Source organism: Leptodactylus fuscus, chromosome 5 (genome assembly GCF_031893055.1).
Source record: "Leptodactylus fuscus isolate aLepFus1 chromosome 5, aLepFus1.hap2, whole genome shotgun sequence".
NCBI classification, from domain to species: Eukaryota; Metazoa; Chordata; class Amphibia; order Anura; family Leptodactylidae; genus Leptodactylus; species Leptodactylus fuscus.
In genome coordinates this window covers 97,542,836-97,565,797 of record NC_134269.1, presented here as the reverse complement: position 1 = coordinate 97,565,797, position 22,962 = coordinate 97,542,836, and the positions used below count along the sequence as shown (strand labels likewise).

Here is a 22,962-nt window from a genome sequence, read left to right as displayed (position 1 = left end):
AAGAAATGCTGTTTCGATTACTATACCTTGGTATAGCAATTCTTAGCAATTATGTTACATGTTGCTTAGCATAAGAGATTAAAGCAGTTTTCCAGTTTTTCAAAAATATGGGCCAAACAACATGATGCATCAATAAAAAAAACACTTCCTAATATATCTCCTGTTCAAATTCAGCACCATTTATCTGTTTTACTTTCAGATCATTGACCATAGATGTGACATTTTGTATACAAGCTCACTTCCCCTCTTTGTGAGCAGTTCAGCCAGCAGACATAACAGCACAGTAGCACATTTCCTCTTGAAGCCACTCAAGGCAACTCATTGGCTGATTATATATGCAGAGGAGAGCTACCTCAAGGACTGAAGAAGTGAGACCGATAACAGACACAGTGGCACAAGACAGAGCTGGTAGTAGGGAGGAAATCTACACGCAGGGGGTTGTGGAGAAAGGAGGAGTACGCCAAGTGAGAGCAGGTAGATGAATCATGAGAAATGTACAGTGGCTTGCAAAAGAATTCATATACCCCTTGAACTTTTTCACATTTTGTCACCTTACAACCACAAACTTAAATGTATTTTATTGAGATGTTAAGTGCTAGACCAACACAAAGTAGCAGGTAATTGTGAAGTGGAAGGAAAATGATACATGGTTTCAAAATAATAAAAATTTTGCTCACTTGGGCCAGTTCCCACAATGACCTAAGTAGCTGAGACCTCTTCTGGTTTCTAAAGTCAGCAGCCCAGCTGATACCCCATGTGTGGTCCTTGCATCTGGAAGGTTGCAGAATTAAAGAGGTCCATGAGCTACGAGGGGATGGTAGGGCAGGGATCTGATACAGTTGAAAATGGTGCTTGCCCAGGAACCTTGCTAATGTATCCACCTGAAGTTGTGGTTTGGGGGTTGTGGATGGAAAGGACAACTGTCACAACCTCTGTAGCATCAGCACTGCCAAAGAGCTCAAAGTTCAGTACAACTACTATAAGTAGTTTTCCACCAGATCTTACAGCAGTGTTTGCATATAAGTATTAAATGGAGAGTACCAACCAACTCCCATGGTTTCTACTAAACTCCAGCCTAGAAGACCAGGCCTTAGCCACCAGTCTGTTTAGTACAAAAACTGGTCCTACAAGTGTCATAATTCTGTTATTGCTTGCTTACTAACGGCTTAGTGGAGTGAAGTCAAAATATGCAATAATTCTAAATTCTTAACCCTCTGTTGAGTCTATGCAAATAACATCAACAGCTTACTTTGTATAAAACCTCATGTAGACCATAACAATCCTATTTCAGCTTTACTATCCAGTATGAATCAACCATATAACAGTGGCAGAACCAGAGTGTATTTTTCAAGTAGTTTCTAGTAGCTACCTTACCATAATCTTAATGCGCTCTTTTGTGATCACTTCTTTTGGTAACAGTAACGCTGACACACTGAACCTAAAGGCTAATGTATTATGCTAAGGAGATTACTACAAGTCGGCTGGAGGTTGAGATTTAGACTCAATCGAAAAAGTGTCTAAGCAGAAAGTGTCAGATACAAGAAAACTACTAACTATTCAAGGTATAGTAACTTACTGATTTTTTTTTTCTTGATGTTTTTACTGTGCTTATACTTTCTTACTTGTTTTAAAGAAACTCAGGATTGATGCATACTTGAAATGATGCATACCTGAATTAAGCAATAGTATAATAATGTTCAATAGGTATTTTATTCTAACCAAACACTAGAAAATACTTATGACACAGGCTTTCTTGCCATATAAAAATAAATCTGCGCCCTTAGATGGGGTTTACACATCACATCATGTTCCTACCTCTGTTTTCTATCACCTTAGTGACTGAATGTGGATAGATAAGTATGATCCTTAATCATTATTCACATCTTTATTATACAGTTATACGGTGCATTGATATTCAGTGTCATTTAGATATTAGCTTTTTATTTTACAACAACTTTAAATGATTACAAACCCTGAAACTTATCAATGTTGAGAGCTAGTAAAATCGCTATTTAATTGGTATTATATTTTCCTGCATCATTTCCACTTCTTCATCCTATCTCTAAGCAATGGCATCATTCTCTCTTCATATAAAGAATCATCTGTCACACTCATCCTTAGAAAGGGCTATGCCACTAATGACTGTATAGCGGACCTCCACCACTCCAGATAGGGGACTGAAAATGCTTTGCCTGTGCTAGGTTTATTCAACTTTGTTCTCTTGATCTCTGGGGGCCCTAGTGGTCATCTGTGTTCAGACACTTATCTCCAATCCTATGGAACATGTTGAATTTTAGTTGCAGGTCACAAGTTGCAATACCATGTCTGCAAAATTTGCCTTAATGGGAATCTGTTACTGACCTGAATTATCACCACCGGAAACTGTGCAGGAAATAAACACTCCACTAACTGAAACCAAACCAGAAGCCACAATTATTTACAGGGCCGATCAGAAGCAGGGGAATAATCATCCAGGCAAAGGGTGAAAACCAGGAGAAGTTGTCAGAGGCAGAATCAGGAGACAAAACCAATATTCAATGAAAAGCCAAGGGTCAAATCTGAATGGATTGGCAATGGCAGAGTCAGCGGGTAAACAAATAGCCAGAAAACAAGCCAAGGGTCAGAATGAAGCAATCCAATACACAACAGGTTCACAGCCAAATTAGAGATCTAAATTATTAGGCACCTGGGTCAGGAAGGAGGGATTTTATATGTGCCTCCTCAGCTGCTGATTGGACAAGCCCAGGTTGATACAGTAACCTTAAAAGTATAGCAGCTTAATTGAGAATCCAGACACCTATTCTAATAGGAAAACAATATTTACCCTGACAAATAAAAGGGTAACAATGTTTTGAATTTTTGATCTTCAGGCTCCATATCTCACTATCCCCTACAGCTTTGAATGTAAAACTACCAGCATTTTATAGACAGTAATCTTGGCTATTTCAAACATAAATTTGACTTGCAACTATTTAGACTATAACTAGTTATGCAAATTCTTGACATGTAACTGCATTCTCACTATTTTGCTCCTAAAAAAAATCTATATTTAAATTTGTATTATTATGTAAATCCACCTTTGGCTTTCAACACTGCCTGAATCCTTCTGGGCATGCTCTCAGCCAGATTCAAGCATGTCTCAACTGAAATCTAATCCCAGGTCTCTTGTACAAGATCCCAGTGTTGGTGCATACTGGTTCACTCACTTGGGTCTGAATACAGCTTTTTCTTCTGCTCTACCCACAAGTGTTCAATTGGGTTGAGGTCTAGGGACAAACTTTATTTAGTATTCTTCCAACTGTAATGACACAGTTTGGCAATTTTCTTGGCCGAGAGACCACTATTGATGAGCTAGATGATGCTGTTTCTCTTTTTTGGGAAATCTTCTTCATGGCTGATCCTCAGTTTGAAACAGCGGGCTTTGCTTAGGAATCAACCTAATAACAAATTGAGATATTAAGGAGTGTAAGAGCAGGTTGTAATTTGTAGTATACAAGAAGAAGATTTTTCCACCACCAGGAGCAAAACAGTAATAATACATCTGCATAACTGATCATATGCCAAATAGTTGCAAGTTAAATTTGTGTATGAAATTGTTATGTCAGTCCAGGTAGCTGCAACGGGGCTAAGGGATAGCAGTAGGGAATCTCGCCCTGCACTACTCCCACTAGCTATCCCGGTCCCTGCCTCACGGGTGTAGGTCGGCTGTACTCAGGCTAAGCCTGACCCCGACAGCTCCTCTCTCACTGATTCCGTAGGCCTAGAGGGAAGTGGGAGAAGGAATGCCCTATAAGACCTCTAGGGACTGGAGACTAAAGGGGGTCACCCCTAACGAACAAGTGAAGCTGCTACTGACAGGGACTGACAAGGGTGTGCGCTGACTAACAACACAAGCAGCACACAGGAAAAATGTGGGAAAGGATTCCCCCAAACCAATATGGGAAGGAACCATACACTAGGAAACAAACACAGGGAAACTGAGTAGAAATCAAAGGATAAGGCAATTCACTCACACAGTCAATTATACACAGAGGGAGGATTGGTGAACACAGAAGGAAAAACACACAAACCAACTCGTTCACCCAAACCTCCCAAAAATCAACCACGGAACTTCCTCTATCCCAGAACACCACCTACTCCTCCTGCTAAGGCCTAGCTCTGTAAAAGCGACACTCAGCACAGAACCATGGGAGGCATGGGTTTAAATACAGAGTAGAGACCACTCCTCCCAGGTGCAAATGGGAGGACAGACTAATCAACCAGGAGATAAAGCTGCCTACCAGCAGTGCGCGCATGCAAGTCAGAAGGTGTGCACCAATACCCACGACAGGACAACCCCGCAGCGCCAGGATGCCACCTCAGACACTGCGCAGCCAAAAACTCCCCAGGTAAGAAAAATAGAAATTAAAGAACCTAAATACTCCTAACAGAAATAGCCAAGATGATTGTCTATAAAATGATGATGGTCTCACATTTAAAGCTGTAAGGGATGGTGAACATCTACATGGTTTGATACCTGGGATTACTTAAATATAAGATTTTATATTAGGGATCATCTTCTTAAACTTTTGAATAGACTTCTTTCAGATGCTGTGGCTCATTTTGTTAATGAAAAGTTTTTGTCTCATAAACTTGGATTGTCTTCAGGATTTGCAGATTGTTTACCTAATATAGGGCAGTTTGTACTACAGTATATTATCTGAAATATGCCTTCTTTGACAAGCATATGTTAACACTAGCTGGTACCCGCGACTTCGTCTGCGGTGCTTGTAGAAGTGGGTATATACAGGCGCGGGTAAGGTTTTTGTAGTGTGTATAAGGTATGGGATATGAAATGTAACTTTGTATCTTGTTTTTGCTGTTATCAGAGAATACGTGAGACTTTTGTGTTGAAGTTAATTTGTATTAGAGCTGCTATATATACGGTGTTGTGAGAAACTTTACATAGTGACTTTGGGACAGAAGTATTTGAAGTTAACCCTTTGCCGCCGATGGTATTTTTTGATTTTCGTTTTTGACTCCCCTCCTTCTAAACCCCATAACTTTTTTATTTCTCCGCTCCCAGAGCCATATGAGGTCTTAATTTTTCCTGGGACAAATTTTTCTTCATGATGCCACCATTATTTATTCTATATAATGTACTGGGAAGCAGGGGAAAAATTCTGAATGGGGTGGATTTGAAGAAAAAATGCATTTCTGCGACATTCTTACGGGCTTTGGTTTTACGGCGTTCACTGTGCAACCAAAATAACCTGTCCCCTGTATTCTGTGTTTCGTTACGATTCCGGGGATACCAAATTTATATGGTTTTATTTACATTTTGACCCCTTAAAAAAATCCAAAACTGTGTTAAAAAATTATTTTTTGAAAAGTCGCCATATTCCGACAGCCGTAACTTTTTTATACGTGCGTGTACGGGGATGTATAGGGCGTCTTTTTTTGCGGGACCGGGTGTACTTTGTAGTTCTACCATTTTCAGGAAATGTTATTGCTTTGATCACTTTTTATTCAATTTTTTATCAGAATCAAAACAGTGAAAAAATGGCGGTTTGTCACTTTTGACCATTTTTCCCGCTATGGCGTTTACCGAACAGGAAAAATATTTGTATAGCTTTGTAGAGCAGGCGATTTCAGACGTGGGGATACCTAACATGTATGTGTTTCACAGTTAACTACTTTTATATGTGTTCTAGGGAAAGGGGGGTGATTTGAATTTTTAATCTTTTTTATTTTTTTTATATTTTTTTTTACTTTTTTTAAACTTTTTTTTTTTTGCATTTATTAGACCTCCTAGAGGTATTGACATGGGTGGGGGGTGTCGCGGATTGTCAGAGCGGTGGGGGTCGGCAAACATGGCTGCTCCGGAGCGTTAAAGAGCGCCTCCTGGAGTATCGTTAAGGTGAGGGGCAAAGTGGTAAAGTATATGTATATGTGATTGTGTGGGGTTAGGGGCGAGGCTGAAGAGGGTAATATGAATTTTGTGGCTTGCTATGGTCCAAAGTGTGTGAGATTGCAGAGATGGTGGTGTGAGTTTGGGTTTTGTGGGGGTCCTGGCACAAACGTATGTGCGCTATTGTGACGAAAAGTAGCCTATTATTTAATCGGGTGTATTAACTATGTTCGTGAAAAATTTCAGCCAAATCGGTGGAGCGGTTTTTCCGTGATTGAGGAACAAACATCCGAACATGCAAACATCCAAACACACAAACCCACAAACCCACAAACTCACAAACTTTCACATTTATAATATTAATAGGATTATTTGATAAGTTTCTGTCTTTTCATCTTTCATTTAGTGACTGAATTTCTAATGCAGTTCTTTGAAGACACTAGCCATTGCATCAAATGAGCTTAGCTGGCACCTCAGAGTCACATTTGTGATACACCTGGAACATTTAGAAATCAATTTGTAAACTTAATGGAACCAAGTAAGTGTTATGTATTGGAAGTACTAAATCTACATTTTTGCTGACTCAGACTGGCACACCAGGGTACTGGTGAATCCCCCGGTGGGCACCTTGCCTTTTGAGGGCCTTACCGGATACCCACTGCTTTTTTAATAGGCAGTGGAGGTCTGGTCATGGCCCCTATTAACTTACATATCCCCGATCCAGCTCACTGCAGTCTTCTTTATCAGTCTCCAGGGGGAGCCGCGTAATTTTGCGCCCGTAATTTTGCGGCGTCAAAATTACGGGCGCAACATTACGCGGTGCATACACTCGTAACTCCCATTGAAATCAATGGGATCTTTTTGAGCGCACAAATTCTGACACGCCGTATACGTGCCAGATCGCGCTCCACTTTACTCCGTGTGAATTCCCCCTTACAGTACAGCTGATCTGTAGGAGTCCTGGCTGTGGACAGTGGGCCCCTACAATCAATTCCACCGTTAGACCCTAGACATCCCAGTCCGACACTGGTTGTTTGTACTTAGTGTACAGTGTCAGATGAGACCTTGTCATGTGATGTGCCATGGGGTTTATAAGTGTAACTCAAAGCTCATGTGCCCTATTGCAAAAACTGTAGTTCACCTCTCAGATAGTATGTCTCATTTATCATACTGGCATTTTATGTGGCAGAGAGCCTTTGTGCCTCCTTTTGATTTTCTAGGCCAAAAATATAGACGACTTTTCCTACAGTTATGTATATATATGGGCAATGCCAAGAGGAGTGGGGGGTTAGTGAGGCCCTTTTTTTTTGTTTTTTTACATAATTATTTAGGAAATCCTCAGAAATACCAGCTGTCCCCCCAAGTAGATCTTTAGTGTTGCCCAACTCCTCATACAGATCTTTATTATTTTCTGAAAGGTTGATTCAAAATTAACCTTTGAATTCAGTCAATGATTCTTCTTGCAGTAAGCCTCTTCTTCCCAGGCCATGAGCTCTCTGGAAGAACCACGTCCATCCTATTCACAGACCCGTGAGCGAATTGTGCGAGCTGTTCCTCCTCATTTAATATGTTCACTTACATGTGGAGGTCGAGATTGCCGTTATGAAGGTCCAGAAGATTGGACTCTGGAACAGCAAGCAATTCGAGGATTGTACTCGTCTTGGTGAGAAGCTCCGCAATAGTAGCAAGGTTTAAAGGTTTTTTTTCCATCTCTCAACAGTTTGTCTGATCTCTCTTCTCACTTTCTGTATTTAAGCTGGTGGGTGGGCTTTGACTGTTTTATGGACAGGGCACTATGAAGTATCTTAGTATATAGCCATTGCCTTTATCATAGGAGATTATCTGAACTTTAATCAGATATTGATTATATATACTTAGGATAAGTCCTCAATAATTTTACCCTGGAACACCCATTTACCGTAAGCACTGTTATCCATTCTCAGATTAAGGACTGTGCTACATGGTGCTTGAATGTGTACTGGGTACAAATATGGAAGCACCTTGCAACAGCTGCAAAAATGTCAACGGGCATTTTTCCATAGAAAGTCATTGAATTCATAGAAGTCCTGAAATTTTACTGTGAGTTGTGCATGGCTGGGAAACAATGTATTATGTTGGCCTAATAAACGTTACACATATGTGGGTATGTCTTTATTGTACGTGGAAATACCAGCATCTCTGCCTTGATGCATTTATACATCTAATATAAAATAGATAGTAGTCAAAGTTTTACAGCTCATACTAAATGAAATGTGTCACTAAAATACTTTGATACAGTCCAGAAAATATTAAAATTTAACTTCAGGATGACACAAATTCACAAACAGAAGTTGAACTACATTTTCCAGTTTTAACACTGTCCCACTACATTAATGCATAATCTGGGCTGTCACTTTATATGTATATTTGTGTGTTTGTTAGCACATATGTATACCAATAGCATATCCAAAAGAACTCAGCACTACCATAGAGTAATCAGGGATTTTGTTCATAGCAGAAAATACTCAAAAATTACAATATCTTATTCTTGCTTCCCCACTTGTGCTCTTAACCTGCCCAAATGCCTCCCTTTATTAACTTTATTACATAGATGCAACCATACCATGTCTGAAGCCAGTCTAGATCTGTACGTTTTAGGCCTTATTGGCTTATCCTGTAGCCTCCTGCCTCGTATACACAGGTATATGGGTTTCTCCATAGAGTATATTTATAGATTGGTACTTGCCCCATCATTGCAGCAGTATCATATACCGGTTAACCGCCTTTCATAGTACCAGAAATCCTTGACCGAGCACGAGTGGTAAGACGGACACTTTCCTTCATATACCTGTTTGATATCTTTCATTTGGAACATAGTACTGTTGTCCATTTTGTTTGTTTGTTGCGCTCTTACTTTCTGGCTTCTGCTTCATGACTGGACTACTACTATAGCATTCATACCAGTATATCTCACCTTGTTATTATGCCAACAAATAGTTCACTTGTTTTTCTTGTGTATGCCCAGTAATGACATAAGAATGATACGTTTCTACTACTCCACTCAGAGTGTAACATTCAGTCAACTTCTGTCTACATAGCCGGAGGGATTTACTTTCTCACGATGATTCCTACCCCCTTATTGCTACATGAAACTCCAGTTCTGCCTCCATGATGGGACTATATGCCATGAATCGTGAACATGGCTGATACACTCACATTCTATTTCTAATAATGTGATGTATAGATTCAATTTTATTGTTATTTTGTATATTGAAATGTCTTATGTAATATTCTGTCATTGTCCATGTTCCACGGTCTGCTGAAAGTCCAGAGGGCTGAATAATCAATTGTAATTTTGTTGTGATGCTTCTGCTATGGATAAAGTATCTGATTGTATTACTCTATAGGAGTGCTGATTTTTTTGGGTATATGCTATAGGGTTGGGACCCTACCCCAGCACCCTGTCCTTGACAATACAGAGCGCTGCACACATTTGCTCTCTTTTGCTATACCTAAATCTATATTATGCCTGTCGTTTTAGGATTACAGATGAAATTCTAGCAACCAGCCGACCATCTACCCGCCTAATTCGGGATTACAATATCACAGAGCAGTTTCAGAAGTAAGAGGAAGGAAGGATATTGGCGGATACATAAACCACATTCAAAGCTTTCTGTTGTAACATATTATATATTGTTCCTAACCATCTTCCGTATGCTGTGCCTGTTGTCCAAGGTCTGCTGCATAATGGTTACAGGCAACATAACATGACATTTAATAGCTTTTTATAACATGCATGTAAAATACACTTGTAAGAATGTGCATTAGAACTTTATGCCTTTTTATCTGTACTCTTATGTATTAGAAAATCTCTTTGTGTTCATTACAGGTATGGTATACGGTCTCTGGTTAATGCACAGCTTCCTGGGGAACATGGCCACTGTGGAGATTCTCTTGATCCCCAGAGTGGATTTTCATACAGACCACAAGATTTTATGGACTCTGGCAGTGAGTACATTTCTGTAGTATGTTAGTCTTTGTGTATTTCTATACTTTATGTTATTCTCTAAATTTTAAAATTAATCTCTAGTATACATAGTGTATAGTTATAGGTTCAGGATTGTCTCTCCATTAACTGTTTACCTACTGGTACCTATGTTGGTTGGGGAAAGAAATTAGAATAACACTGCAGCCAGAACATGTACTGTGTGACGTGTGGAATATTAAAAAAAGAAAATACACAATCCAAATATTTTGCACCACCCTTCAAGCTCTAAGCCAGGCATATAACATATAACACGTGGTACATTTCCTGATGCCATAATGTGCAAGTCAGTATACTGTACAAAGTATACTAACGTGCATGTGTGATTATTAACTTTTATATTGAGTCTTCCTGTAATATACCATAATTATTTGTGAGAAAGTATGCATTACCTATGTCATAGTTATGTCATTTATTGTGGCTGTATACTATGTGGGGTTTTACATTCAGAATTTGCTTCCTGTTGAATAACCAATTTTATTATATATTTGTTAAGCCCATTCCATCTTGTACTCTAATAGTAGATATACGGAAAAACAGATGTGCACTACTATGGGGTAGTATATAAAGGTGACTGCTATATTAAACAGTAAATACCCCACTTTAACAGCTGAGATTAGAGACTTCTTAATAGACTGCCTGTACACTGACAGTCATAATATATTGCACCAAAGAGCCAACGTGGGACTACAAAAATAAAAATTTCAATAAAGATAACAAAAAAAACTAAAGTCCATATATATGATCAGCATTGCCACAAATGTAGCAACCCGCAAGTTAAAACTAACCTGTCCATGTCCAACTTATCCCACATTGTGAACAGGTTTAAAAAAAAACAAACAAAAAAAAACAAACCCAAAAACAAACTTAAGAATCTGCCAGAATTGCTATTTTTGCACCCAATGGTACCAATGTACCGATGCAATACCGATACTGATACAATCTGTTATGTTATCCTCCTGAGAACAACATTGATTGTTTAAAAACATTGCACTTGGCATGAAGAACACAAATGCAATGCTATTTTTAGACTGGGGCCCCATGTGGAAGAACACAGTGGTTTGCCTGTGGCGGAAACGCTGCCTTTTATAGTCACAGCAAAGTGAATTGGATTTTAGTGAACCGTTGCGGTTTTGGAATTCGCAGCATGTCAATTATACCTATGGAAATGCAAGCGGTTTCTCTATAAGTAATTGAAGTAGAAAGTTTACAGAGGAAACCTCTTTGTAAAAATTGATGCAGGAAAAACTGTGATGCGTTGCCGCCGCGGCTTTTCCTGTAGCGCTTTTTTGCTGTGAAACGTTATATGGGGCCTTAGCCTTAAAGTATTTTCATTGTGCAAATGAATAAAAACATTAAAAAAGGCCAAAAGAATAAAGTTAACCTGATAATGACTCCTTGCTGCCTTTTGACGTTAGCTATAAGAGCACTTTAATGTTGACCATTTGTTTTGTGGAATTTCTTTTGTTTTTTAAATCTTTTAAAAATATTTGGGCAGGGGAATCTGTGGTGACTGTACTTTCCAGAACGTCCTCAATACTTCATGTGTGTGCTCTTTTCTCATTGCCACCATCAATTTCCATGATTGAATGGTATCCAATACGTCACTTTGTTCTTCACAGTCTCCTTCTATAATTTTGGGCTTCCTGATTTTGGGGTGGTCCCTGTGCCAAGAATTCTGGATGCTGTGAAAGTTATTGCATTTGCTCTGCGAGAGGGGAGAGTAGCTGTGCATTGCCATGCAGGACTAGGCCGCACAGGTATGATACACTGGTATTGCATTGTATAGATCAGGGGTAGGGAACGTACGGCTCTCCAGCTGTTGCAAAACTACAACTCCCAGCATGCATACTTGCTCTGCTGTTCTTGGAACTCCCATGGAAGTGAATGGAGCATGTTGGGAGTTGTAGTTTCACAACAGCTGGAGAGCCGAAGGTTGCCTACCAATGGTATAGATAATAATTCATACACATTGATGGCCTTTTCTTGACAGATGCCAAAGTAAAAATTCATTGTGATGATTGGTATTGGTAAAGTGATAAGCTAAGCGGTCACTATGGGCTGGTCCTCAATTTAGGCACAGACAACACAGAGATTGTGCAAACAAAGATGACATTTTCATTGTCATACATTACAGAATAGTGAAAGTGAATGGGGTTGTGTTGCAACTCAGTGGTTGCTGCAACTGTGTCACTATAGTTGCAAGAAATCCAGCATGGTTGGTCTCAACCATGGTCGCAACCTTCAAGCTCCAACACAACTGTTTACATTTTCATTATGGTATAGTGGAAGTGTGATCTACGGTTGCGGCCACAGTCTCTCTATGTAGTCCTAGCTTAAAATTTCCTCATTTGAAGATATGCCTCTAATTTACTGTACTTGCTAAATAGATTAGTTTTTAGACTACTATATGTGTATTTCAGTTAGGTGAGTTCTGAGTGAGCATGTGCTCTGAATGAGGAGAGGGGAGTAAACCTCTGGCGGCCATGTACTTTCCCAAAGAATAAAAGGATTGGGCATGTGAAATTCAACCCCATATACTGTATACGAGATAGTCGTCTGTCCTTGCTGAAATTGGAAGGTAGGGTCATCAAGAATCCAATGTGTATAAGCACTTTTAGTGAAATAAATACTAGTGTTATCAGCTGTTTACTGACACGTACAATCTGTAATATCAGGTATACAAGGTTTTTAAAATTGTGTGCTGGTCTGTTTGAGATTGCTGTGTCCTGGAGTTTTAGTTCTGTATGTACCTTAGTGACATTATTATAATCTATTTTTTCAGGAGTACTCATTGCATGTTACTTGATCTATGCATGCCGTGTAAGCGCTTCACATGCTATTCGCTTTTTGCGTCTTCGTCGCCCTGGGTCAATACAGACAGGATCCCAAGTTTCTGTTGTTTGTGATTTTTCCCTGTTTCTAAGTTCACAATGGACAGTTTTCACAAATGTACCTTCTGGCTGTCCTGCCTTTACATTACCTCAATACCTGGCCCACCAACGCCATCTCCTTCATGGACAAGAAGCTCGGAGTTTCCGCCATCTTCCAAAGCCTGTGGTGGTTATATGTCGCAGACTGGCCCAACTAGCAGGTGGTAGGAGAGCAAGAGGCCCATGGGTGGAATTGGAAAGAGAGACTGCACATAAACTCCTACGCCAGGTCATTATAAGAGCGGCAAATGATCGTCAGTGTAAAAAGGTTCACTCTCCGGTCTGTGATAGTGAAGATGATGAACAGGAAAGGAAAGGAAAAAGGAGACAAGGACTTCTGCAAAGTCAAATTAGCTGTGACACAGGAATCCTGCAACTTCTGCTGACAAGTGACACATCAGTAAGTAATAAGATTAAGGCCTTACTTATTGTACGTGACAAGGCCTTGTACACCAAGCCAGTATAGCAGCGCACACAGTCCCTATACCTTTTAATATGGTGCTGTAGGCACTCCATGTACAAGTGAATGCTGCCCTGTGTATGGCACCTCATTACAAAGTTATCCTCCCTTAGAAGATCTATAAAATTGAAAGCTTATTAAAGCACTGTACATCCTCACCGTCCTCTGTGAGTACAATTTGTGGCCCCGTACAACTTCTTGTGTTTTTGTGCATAACCTATCACTCCATTTGCCTAGGTGGATATAGTCAACAATGGGCCCTGTGAACCTGGTCTGTGTAAAATGTCAGAATCTGAAACAGCAAAGCAAAAAAATCCAGAGATTACACAGAAAAAAGTGGAAACCAATGGCCCACAGGTAATCTATGCATATACCATATATTTGTGAGTAAATTGCTTTTGCAGAGTTTTCAGGAATACACAGTTTTAATATTTTCCAAGCAATAAAACTTAAGTTCTCAATCTCATTGTCTGCACAAGTAGATCAGTAGCCATTGCAGGACTAAGTGCCACAGAACTAGAATTGCTTTTCATACAGAAAGTTATAAGCCCATAATATTGTTAACCACAGTGCAGCATTATAATGATACATATCAGTCCAGTCATACCTGTACTCTGCTGACTTTCTGTTCCTTTTATACATGTATGCAACATGCGAGCATTTCCGTAGGTATAACTGACATGCAGCAATTTACAAAAATGCAACGGTTTTTGAAATCGCAGCATTTCCACTGCATATATTTTTCTGCAATATGTGGATGAGATTAGTCAGAATACCATCCATCTGCAGTTAAAGTAAAACACTGCGGATTTTATTGTGGAGTTTTTGCAATGTGGGGCCTAAGGCTAAATCCCCACATAGCAAGCCAAAGCCAAAAGGTGCTGAGGGAAAAATCACAGTGGAGACACATCGAATCTTCCGGCAGCGCTTTTCACAGAAGTTCTGTAGAGTTTTCCTCTGCGGACTTTCTGCTTCCATTATACCTATACGGAAAAGGCCAGTGTTTCCATAGATATAACAGGCAACGTTTTTTTGAAATCGCAGAATGGCTGCTGCAGATATTTTGGCCAGAATTAGCCAGAATCCCGTCCACTTTGCAGCTACTGTAAAACGCCATGGTTTTCGACGTGGTGATTCCACCATGGCAAAATTGCGGTGTTTACGCTACATGGGGCCCCGACCTGGAGTTTTTGTGCAAGGTTTGGATGGGATTCGCTACAGTACACATTGCAGTAACTGTAAAACACTGCATTTTTTGTGGTATTTACGCCATGTGGCAGCCTTAAATGGGTTTTCCTGTGAACATAACTACTATTAAATGTGTAAACAAAATAAACTTAAGCATTTAGCAAAATTAACTAATTTAAAATTTTTGCTGAATTTTAAATATTTTCTCTTAAATATCTTGGTGGTGACAATCTTTTGTCTTGATTGGTTGCCATGAGATATGACAATGAAGTCGATGGAATTCTTATGTTCTGGCAGATGTCAGAAACTCTGCAATGATTTCCTTATTATGTCCGAGTTATTTTGTTGTGCATGCACTGTTCCTTGTAGAACTCCCATTTCCTATAACAGCACATGTGGCACATCGAGTAAACTACCATATATGTGAAATTCTGAATGAATAAACTACCATGAATGTGAAAGAAGACAGTGAATTTCTTACTGTAGTTAGGAATATGGATGACAGCTATTGTCAGATACATCTGTCCTTCATACCACAGATAATACATTCACACCATATTTTATACAGGAATTATATTATTGACCCATAGGCCATATATACAGGGTATATATGAGAAGCACAGACAAAACCCACTGCAAGTAGTTGCTTCTAATAATCCAGCTGTCCAAAGTGCGACCTCCTTGAGAAAATCACATCCTATTTCAGACCACATTTTTTATTTAATTTAGGCCTGTCCTATCATAAAGGGTTTTTTTGTATTTCATTTTCCTGATATATACCGTATTTTTCGGACTATAAGATGCACTTTTTTTCCCCAAAATTTGGGGGGAAAAGAAGGGTGCGTCTTATAGTCCGAATGTGGCGCCTGGCACCCGCTGTACTAGAGAGGCAGAAGCCGGAAAGGGATAGACGCCGGGGCCTGAGACATCGCTGTGCTCCTCTGCCCTGCATGAAGCCAGCAGCGGGAGGAGTGATGCTATTCCGCTCCTCCGTCCCCCCGCCGCTGGCTTCAGGCAGGACAGTGGAGCGCAGCGATGTCTCAGGCCCGGTACCTGTGCCAGCGTCTATCCCTCCCCGGCATCCGCCTCTCTAGTACAGCGGATGCCGGGTCAGTATCGGTGGCCCCTTCTCCCCCGGGGCCGGTCCCCACTGGCCCCGTACCTGTAGAGTTGCAGGCCGGCTCCTGCACGGCGATATCGCAGGAGCCGACCTGTTCGGGTGACAGCCGGGAGCCTAATGAGGCTCCCAGGCCTGTCACTGCTATATATTAGTATTGCGGCTGGTCTCTATGACCAGCCGTAATACTAATAGACAGAATGTCCCATAGACGGCAATACAGTTGTATTGCCGTCTATGGGACTTGCAATCAAGTGACCGCAGGTTCAAGCCCCCGGGGGGGAATAAAATAGTAAAAAAAAAAAAAAAAAAAAGCTTTAAAAATATAAATAAAAGTTCTAAATCACCTCCTGTCCCTAGAAAAAAAATAAAATATATATATATATATATATATATATCATAAACCACCGGGTTTTTTTTCAATACAAGGTGATCTAAGCAATAGATATTCCCCAAAATGGTATAACTAAAAAGAACAGCTGGCCCCACAAAAAAAAAAAACACTCTATGCATCCCCGTACAGCTGCAGGGTCACCTGTCAATGTGGCCTTGCAGCTGTTGCAAAACTACAACTCCCATATATTAAATATTTTACCATTTTTTGCTTCAAATTTTTTTTCCCCTATTTTCCTCCTCTAAAACCTAGGTGCGTCTTATAGTCCGAAAAATACGGTAATATTCTTTGAAGAGGATCTTTCAGCACCTCCACCAACTCAAACTTTTTGCATCCTTTAACAGATTCATTCCACTGATTCTGGCACGGTTGGGATATTTTCTTTCTCCCCCATAACATTCCATAACATTGATTTCTGTTACTTTCAGCACCCAGAATGCTAAATAGACGACTACTGATAGGCGGGTGGTCCTGGGCTGGATCAGGCAGACAGGTCCAGCCCACTTGGCAGTAGAGAGCCTAATTAACATAGTGGATGCTGAAACTAATAGCATAGATTGCTCAGAAATGAGGGGGCTGGAGAGTAACAAATTGCAGATAGTGTTGTTGGAGGCAGTAAAAGGCCCTATTTAAAGTGAAATAGAAGCTTTGTTTGACGTGTTCTTGCTGAGTTGATTTGCCTTTTTGGTGTTTGTAAAGTATGTGTCAGTGACTGACTTTTTCTGGCTGTTAACAGAGAGACAATGTTGCAGAGCCATGTCAACCTATTACTCCACACCATGTTTTGTACATTGCAGAAGCCATGGCTGAACTGGAAGTCCCAGAATCCATGGTAAAGCAGAGAGTACATCATCTTCAGGTCAGACTGCTCATTTATTTACCCTTACAGTAGCTACCTCAAAAGGGATTCTGGATCATTACAGGCCCTGCATAATGATCCTTAACAGGGGATGTCACTCTGTTACAGGGGTTTTCCCATCTATGGGTTTCACTTGTTCTTTTTTCTCTTCTCCCCCCTCACCTCCTGGAACCATCCTGGTTCACACTCCAGTTGTTAATGTCTGTTGCTGTCTTCCATCATAGGATGACAGCAATGGACATTAAAACGTTGCAGAGAATGGTTGGTCACAGACTGATTCCTGTGTCCGTACCCATGAACAACATGACGGAAGTCATCTTCTGTCATATTTATTAATTTCTTTAACAATATAATGTCGTGCATGCAGGACTGTATCTTCTGTTACAAAGGTAACCAAACATGACGGGAGATAGCTTTTCAATACAATTGTCCTGACACCTACCACCTGAACGTATTCTGAAGGGATACTATTCATATATTAATATATTCTATATATTGGGCATATGAAAGGCTATGGATATATGTTCAACTTAGGGTCATTTTACATGGGCAGATAAATTGCTTGTAACAATTTAGTTCCGCATAAACCATTTGATCACTGACGAATGAATGAATGAATGAATGAATGAATGAATGAATGAATTATCACCACATATGTTTACTCATTTTTTATTATGCTGCACACATTTACAAAAGACAATGATTGTGAACTATTCTTTGGGCAATAGTCCAAAAAATTGAAAAAGCAAACAGCCTTGAGTATAGATATTTTAGTAGCAAACAAAAAATAAAAGAAGTTTGTGTTTGGATGCGAGGTGCAGCGGTTGGAAAGTAGATATAGGTGCACGGATGATCTCCTTCGGCTGAGACGTGATGAGACAGATGCATAAACAGGGAAATCCAGCACTGAGAGTCCACCGCCGTGTATAAAACAACTTTTATTAGTTGGGAGAAGAGCTCCGAATTAAATATACATGGTCCAATTGCAGAGATGGGTGATTAGCCTACGCGTTTTGAAGCTGGGGATTCTTACTCATGGCATGTCATGCTGGATTTCTCTGTTTATGCATCTATTGTTTGGGCAAATATCACCCCATGAAAAAAGGGTCTTTATAGTGATATTCTAGCATTACTGACAAATACGCACCACAATGTGTGGTTGTAAGGTAACAATTAAGAAAATAAATAAAATAACAGTTATTACTGATGGTTAGTGTCTTTATTCATTTATTTCTTTTTATATACTTTATACTTGCAGAATCTTGTGAATGAAGAAGGGGCTTGGGCTGAAGTCTCCACAGAGAGCAATCCTAAAATCCTTAGCACCTTGCTGTGGGATTGGCTACAACAACTATTGGTGGGTTATTTGTTAGGCTATTACATACAGCTATTACAGTGTTGTGTTTGGTTGTACACAACAATACTACAGTATATGCTGTTCTATGTTACTTTTTGCTTTTGCATTCTAGGAGCCTGTACTAAGTCAGGATGATGTGAATGCCTTTTGTGATGGTGATTGGAGACAAAACCTGAAGAAACTCAGTAGGGTAAGACTATATTTTCTCTTTCAAACCTATAGATCATTGCTGTTTATGCCATTGAATACCCTAAACACTTCTAGACTGTAGTGATAACCAGTGAATGTCTACATACATGGTGCATATAGTACCTTTACTTTTGGTGCAATCCTTTAGATGTTCCTGACTGCAATCCCCAACGAGCAGTGTAGACCGAACTGTAATGTCAATACAGTAATATCAGTTACCTGAAATTTTCCATAATACTGGACCCAGGACACTGAATTACTCACAAAATTACCCCAGCAGCATACCAGTGGCAGCAATACATAAAAGTGCTCACAGTGTGGCTGCTTCTATTGCAATACCCATACAAATGGACCATACACAGTGTTCCTACAACAGCAGAACACAGAAGAACTCGAGCAGCAAATTGTGAGCAAACAGATGATACATGGTAGCCATGGGTATTGGATCTCGCTGATCCTAAGGGTAGGTGATTAACTGATATAGCCTGAAAAAAAAAACTTTACAGATCATAAATCAAAGACTGTCTCACTGAATTATTGAGACCTGGTGTTGGATCCAGTGGACTTAACCAAATAGTGATAGTGAGCCACAGTGGCCCACATTTACTAATAGTAAGACTGTGTCAATGTTAAGATGGGCAGTCTGAAAATGTGCCATATTTATCATAGTGGCTAATGCTGGATGATAAATCTGGTGTATTTTCACACTAGCGTTGGGTTTTCCGTCATTTGGATCGACATGGGGCCCTGAAAGATGGAGAGCCTGTCCACTTAAAATGTGGTTACTCTAGACATACACTATAATGAGGTCCTCCGGGTTCCCGACGGTTTTATACTGAAACCAGCAGAGAGGAAAGTCCTCCTTGCAGGACTTTTCTCTCCGTCGATTTTAGACGGAATCTGCGGTGGAGTCTCCTGTGGTTACCCCTTGTTCACATCTGCATTGGTATTGCATGCGGGGGAGTCTGCATGGGGACCCCCCTATGGAATACCAAACGCAATTGCAAGCACTGTGCAGTAAAAGCACACGGATTCCTATAAACTATAATGAGGTCTGTGTGCTTGCTGCCAGATCTCTGCGCAGAACATGCGGACAGGAAAGTACTTCACAATCTACTTTCCTGTCCACATGATTCGTGCGGACAGTGCGCGGCAAGCACACGGACCCCATTGAAATCTATGGGGTCCATGTGCTTTTACTGTACAGCGCTTGCAATTGCGTTTGGTATTCCGTTCGGGGGGTCCCCATGCGGACTCCTCCAGACGGAATACCAACACAGATGTGAACTAACCCTTAGATTGCCTATTTGACATTTATATCACTTATAGTTAGCTTACTTTGAGCCAGAATTTTAACCCAACATTTTAATGCAGTTTGGTGAATATTGTTGCATTTGAGACAGGCCTCTTTTCCAATGAAACCATGCCAACATGCCCTCTCATTGTTACCCCAATCTAGCTACGTCAAAAAGTTGCACATTTCAGCACATTTTATTCCAGGGTGGAGTTGTAACCACAATAGTAAATCTACCGCACTGTGTCTACCCTGGATATAGTTGATATACTTTTACTTAAAGGTTACTAAAACTAATTTTTTCTTCATAACTTGATTGTATTTTTCAGTGCCAGGGGGAGACCCTATGCTGTCTTCTAAAATGTGTTAGCAAACTGCCTTCTCTGCCAACTGCTTTAGAAGACCTGGTTTTATTGAGACTTGTCAAAGCACTAACGAAAGTGAGTCTAAAACGTTAAGAGCACTCCTTGTGTTTTTAAAAATTTCTCATAACCATGCATCAGCATTATTTAACTCAATGGAGCTCACCTTTAAGTGCCAGAGGAAATTTGGGCCTTAAAGAAGTTTTGTGGTGATATAACATTTTTACAGGACACTCAGGACACTGTATAAAGATGCTTACTGTATAGTAGACTGTCCCCTAGCATCATGGCAAGTAGCTATACATCGTACAGTGGAGGAGGTGGAAGTGTCACTCCTCAGCATCCACTGCTGCTGCGTGGCTCCCTGTGACGTCACTGAATCCATAGAATAGATCATAGCCTGTCATGTGACAAAGAGTCAGAGCATCAGCATTGGAGCCTAAGGAAGGCAATTTCCAATGACCCTTCCCTCCCAGGAGATCCAATTCTCCGCCAGGAGACTATGATTTATACAGTAAGCCAGTTTATACAGTGTCCTGAATGCACTGTAAATTATTTAAGGTCACCACATAATCCCTTCGAAATGATTTTCTCATGTCAGACATTTATGGCTCAGCCATATTATATGTCATAAATGTTTTATAAGATGTAGTTCCCAGCTTAGGAACCTGTGCCTTAAAATGGGAATCAGGGACCTTCCATCTGGTAGCTACTGTGAATAGAGAGGTGTCTGCACATGCTCAGATATGCCTTAAATGTCTGAGATATGGAACCCCTTTGAACCCAAGTACTGAAGTTGTCAGATATGAAAATTATCCACCAGCCATAACAGAGAGCACCTACAAAGAGCTCTTTTCATTTTAGACAATTCATTGAGATCAGAAAAAAACAAGTAATGTTTCGCAAGCGCCAGTGATGCTACAAAAAGTATCTTTGCTCTCTAAAGAACCCATGCTGTTTGTGCAACAGATAGAAGAATCAATTAGGTTAAAGCCCCACTTTGCAGAAATGCAGCTTTTTTTGTTTCGGATTTTGCTGTGGTTTTTTGAGCCAAAAGCCAAGAATAGCTACAAAAGGAATGGGACATATATAGTTCTGCTCAATCCACTCATGGTTTTGGTTATAAAAACTCAGCGAAATCTGCAACAAAAAAATGTGGGGGGTCCCACAATGTGAAAACACAGCATTTTGACCACAGCGGAAACACTACAGAAAAAAATCAGTGTTTTACAATACCTGCAACAGGGATGTGATTTTGGCTAATCCCATCCACACATTGTAGAAAAAATCTGCAGCGGAAAAACATGCATTTTTGAAAATCAAAGCATGTCAATTATACCTAAGGAAATCCTGACATTTTCCATATAGGCACAGGTGTCCAAGACAAGGACACAGACACCGGAACATGGTAAGACCAAGAGATGAGGCCAACTTCTGCCCCAGTGAATAAGTGAAGGGTTAGGGCATGACCAAAAAATATTCTAGTGTTATGGGGATATTCTGGAGGTTATAGGGATGGGAGAAAAAGGTGTAAAAGAGACCTGTGGGGTTGTCCATACACCACAAGTCATAGAGGGTATGGGACCTCAACAAGCAATGGAAGTCTCCAGCGAGCCTAGTAGGTGAATCCAGTGGAGGTCTGTCATCTACAGGTAGCCTGTCAACTCATTCAGAAAAAATCATGTTAAAATCTCCACCAAGTAGCCAGGCTGTGTTATAACAGGGGCAGAAAGTCCCCAGAGGAAAACGTTTCCATAACGCTTCACTATGTGGGGCTTCACCCTCTGAGGAGAAAAGTATCGGGGATTGCAGATGATTTCTGAGGGTTTCTGCAGTGGAACACAATGTGATCACCTTAGAAATGAAGACACCAGAAGAAATATATCTGACATTTCCCCAATGTGGGACTATTAAAGGATTATCTTATCTTATCTTATCTTATATGAATGACCCCTTAGAATACGTTAACCGTGCAGAAACTTTTAATGTCTTACTTCACTTGTGACATATTGGTGTTGCTGCTCATATTCTGATGCTGCAGTTATGTAAAATTTAGATCACAAGGTTTATGGCTAGAATTCCTTCTGGCACTGGATATAGGGAAGCTCTGGCTAGCATTGTAGACATAGTCTGGCACTTTTATCTCAATACACTTGGTATTTTTCTACTCTATATGGATGTTTTTAATGTTATACAAATATAGATGTCTGACTATGTAAAACTATGTTTGTCATTCTTTTCTTTCTTTTACAGCAACCACTAGATAGTCTCCAATTGTCCCCAAATGTTTTACTCCAGCTACGCTCTATTGTACATGAAATAAGAGCTCATGGTGTTACTTCTCGCTTACAACGCAGAAACGTAGACTCAGCACAACGGAGGCAACTAAATCCAGAGCTAAAAGAGGGAAATATCAGTTAATGGATGTATGGAAGACTTCATGTACTTTGGAGATAAGCATGTTTAACATTCTCTTCTTAGAACTATCTCCTTTTATTAGAATGGTATACCCGAGTATTAGGATCCCAGGGTCTCACCCTGCTCAAAACCTCATCAATCCCTTGTCATATGTGGGGAGACCTGTCTGCAAGTGTTCTTGTCATTTCATGCTTTGTTTTCTGTGTGTTGGTGCTACAAGGGAACTGAAATTCCCACTCATATCTATGAACTGTCTCTACTATGGCTCAGGCTAGGTTCACAACTGTGTGGGGTCTTCGCTGCAGATTCTGTCTAAAAACGGCAGAGAGGAAAGTCCTGCAGAGATCTCATAGACTATAATGGGGTCCGTGTGGTTTCCACATTTTTCATGCGGAGAGGGGACCGAAATGACCAGAACACAGATGTCACTTCACTTTTATTTTGCTATTGTGTAAGGAGGGGTATGCTGAGCATTTA

General features: G+C 40.3%; 1 protein-coding gene across 2 annotated transcripts; it reads left to right on the top strand.

The window, feature by feature from the left end:
- The first annotated feature begins 1,498 nt into the window (after positions 1-1,498).
- On the top strand, positions 1,499-22,757 carry LOC142203257 (protein tyrosine phosphatase domain-containing protein 1-like). Of its 2 annotated transcripts, XM_075273833.1 has the most exons (13): positions 1,499-1,562; positions 6,297-6,428; positions 7,357-7,553; positions 9,411-9,491; positions 9,759-9,877; positions 11,537-11,674; positions 12,700-13,247; positions 13,545-13,664; positions 16,743-16,865; positions 18,124-18,222; positions 18,335-18,412; positions 20,035-20,145; positions 22,321-22,757. In XM_075273833.1, exons 3-13 carry the CDS (start codon positions 7,378-7,380, stop codon positions 22,486-22,488), a joined length of 1,761 nt encoding a protein of 586 aa, XP_075129934.1. In that variant the 5' UTR covers positions 1,499-1,562; positions 6,297-6,428; positions 7,357-7,377; the 3' UTR covers positions 22,489-22,757. The 2 variants fall into 2 exon arrangements, with proteins under 2 accessions (XP_075129934.1, XP_075129935.1); XM_075273834.1 differs by lacking the exon at positions 6,297-6,428 and having other exon boundaries at positions 1,504-1,562.
- The last annotated feature ends 205 nt before the right edge of the window (positions 22,758-22,962 follow it).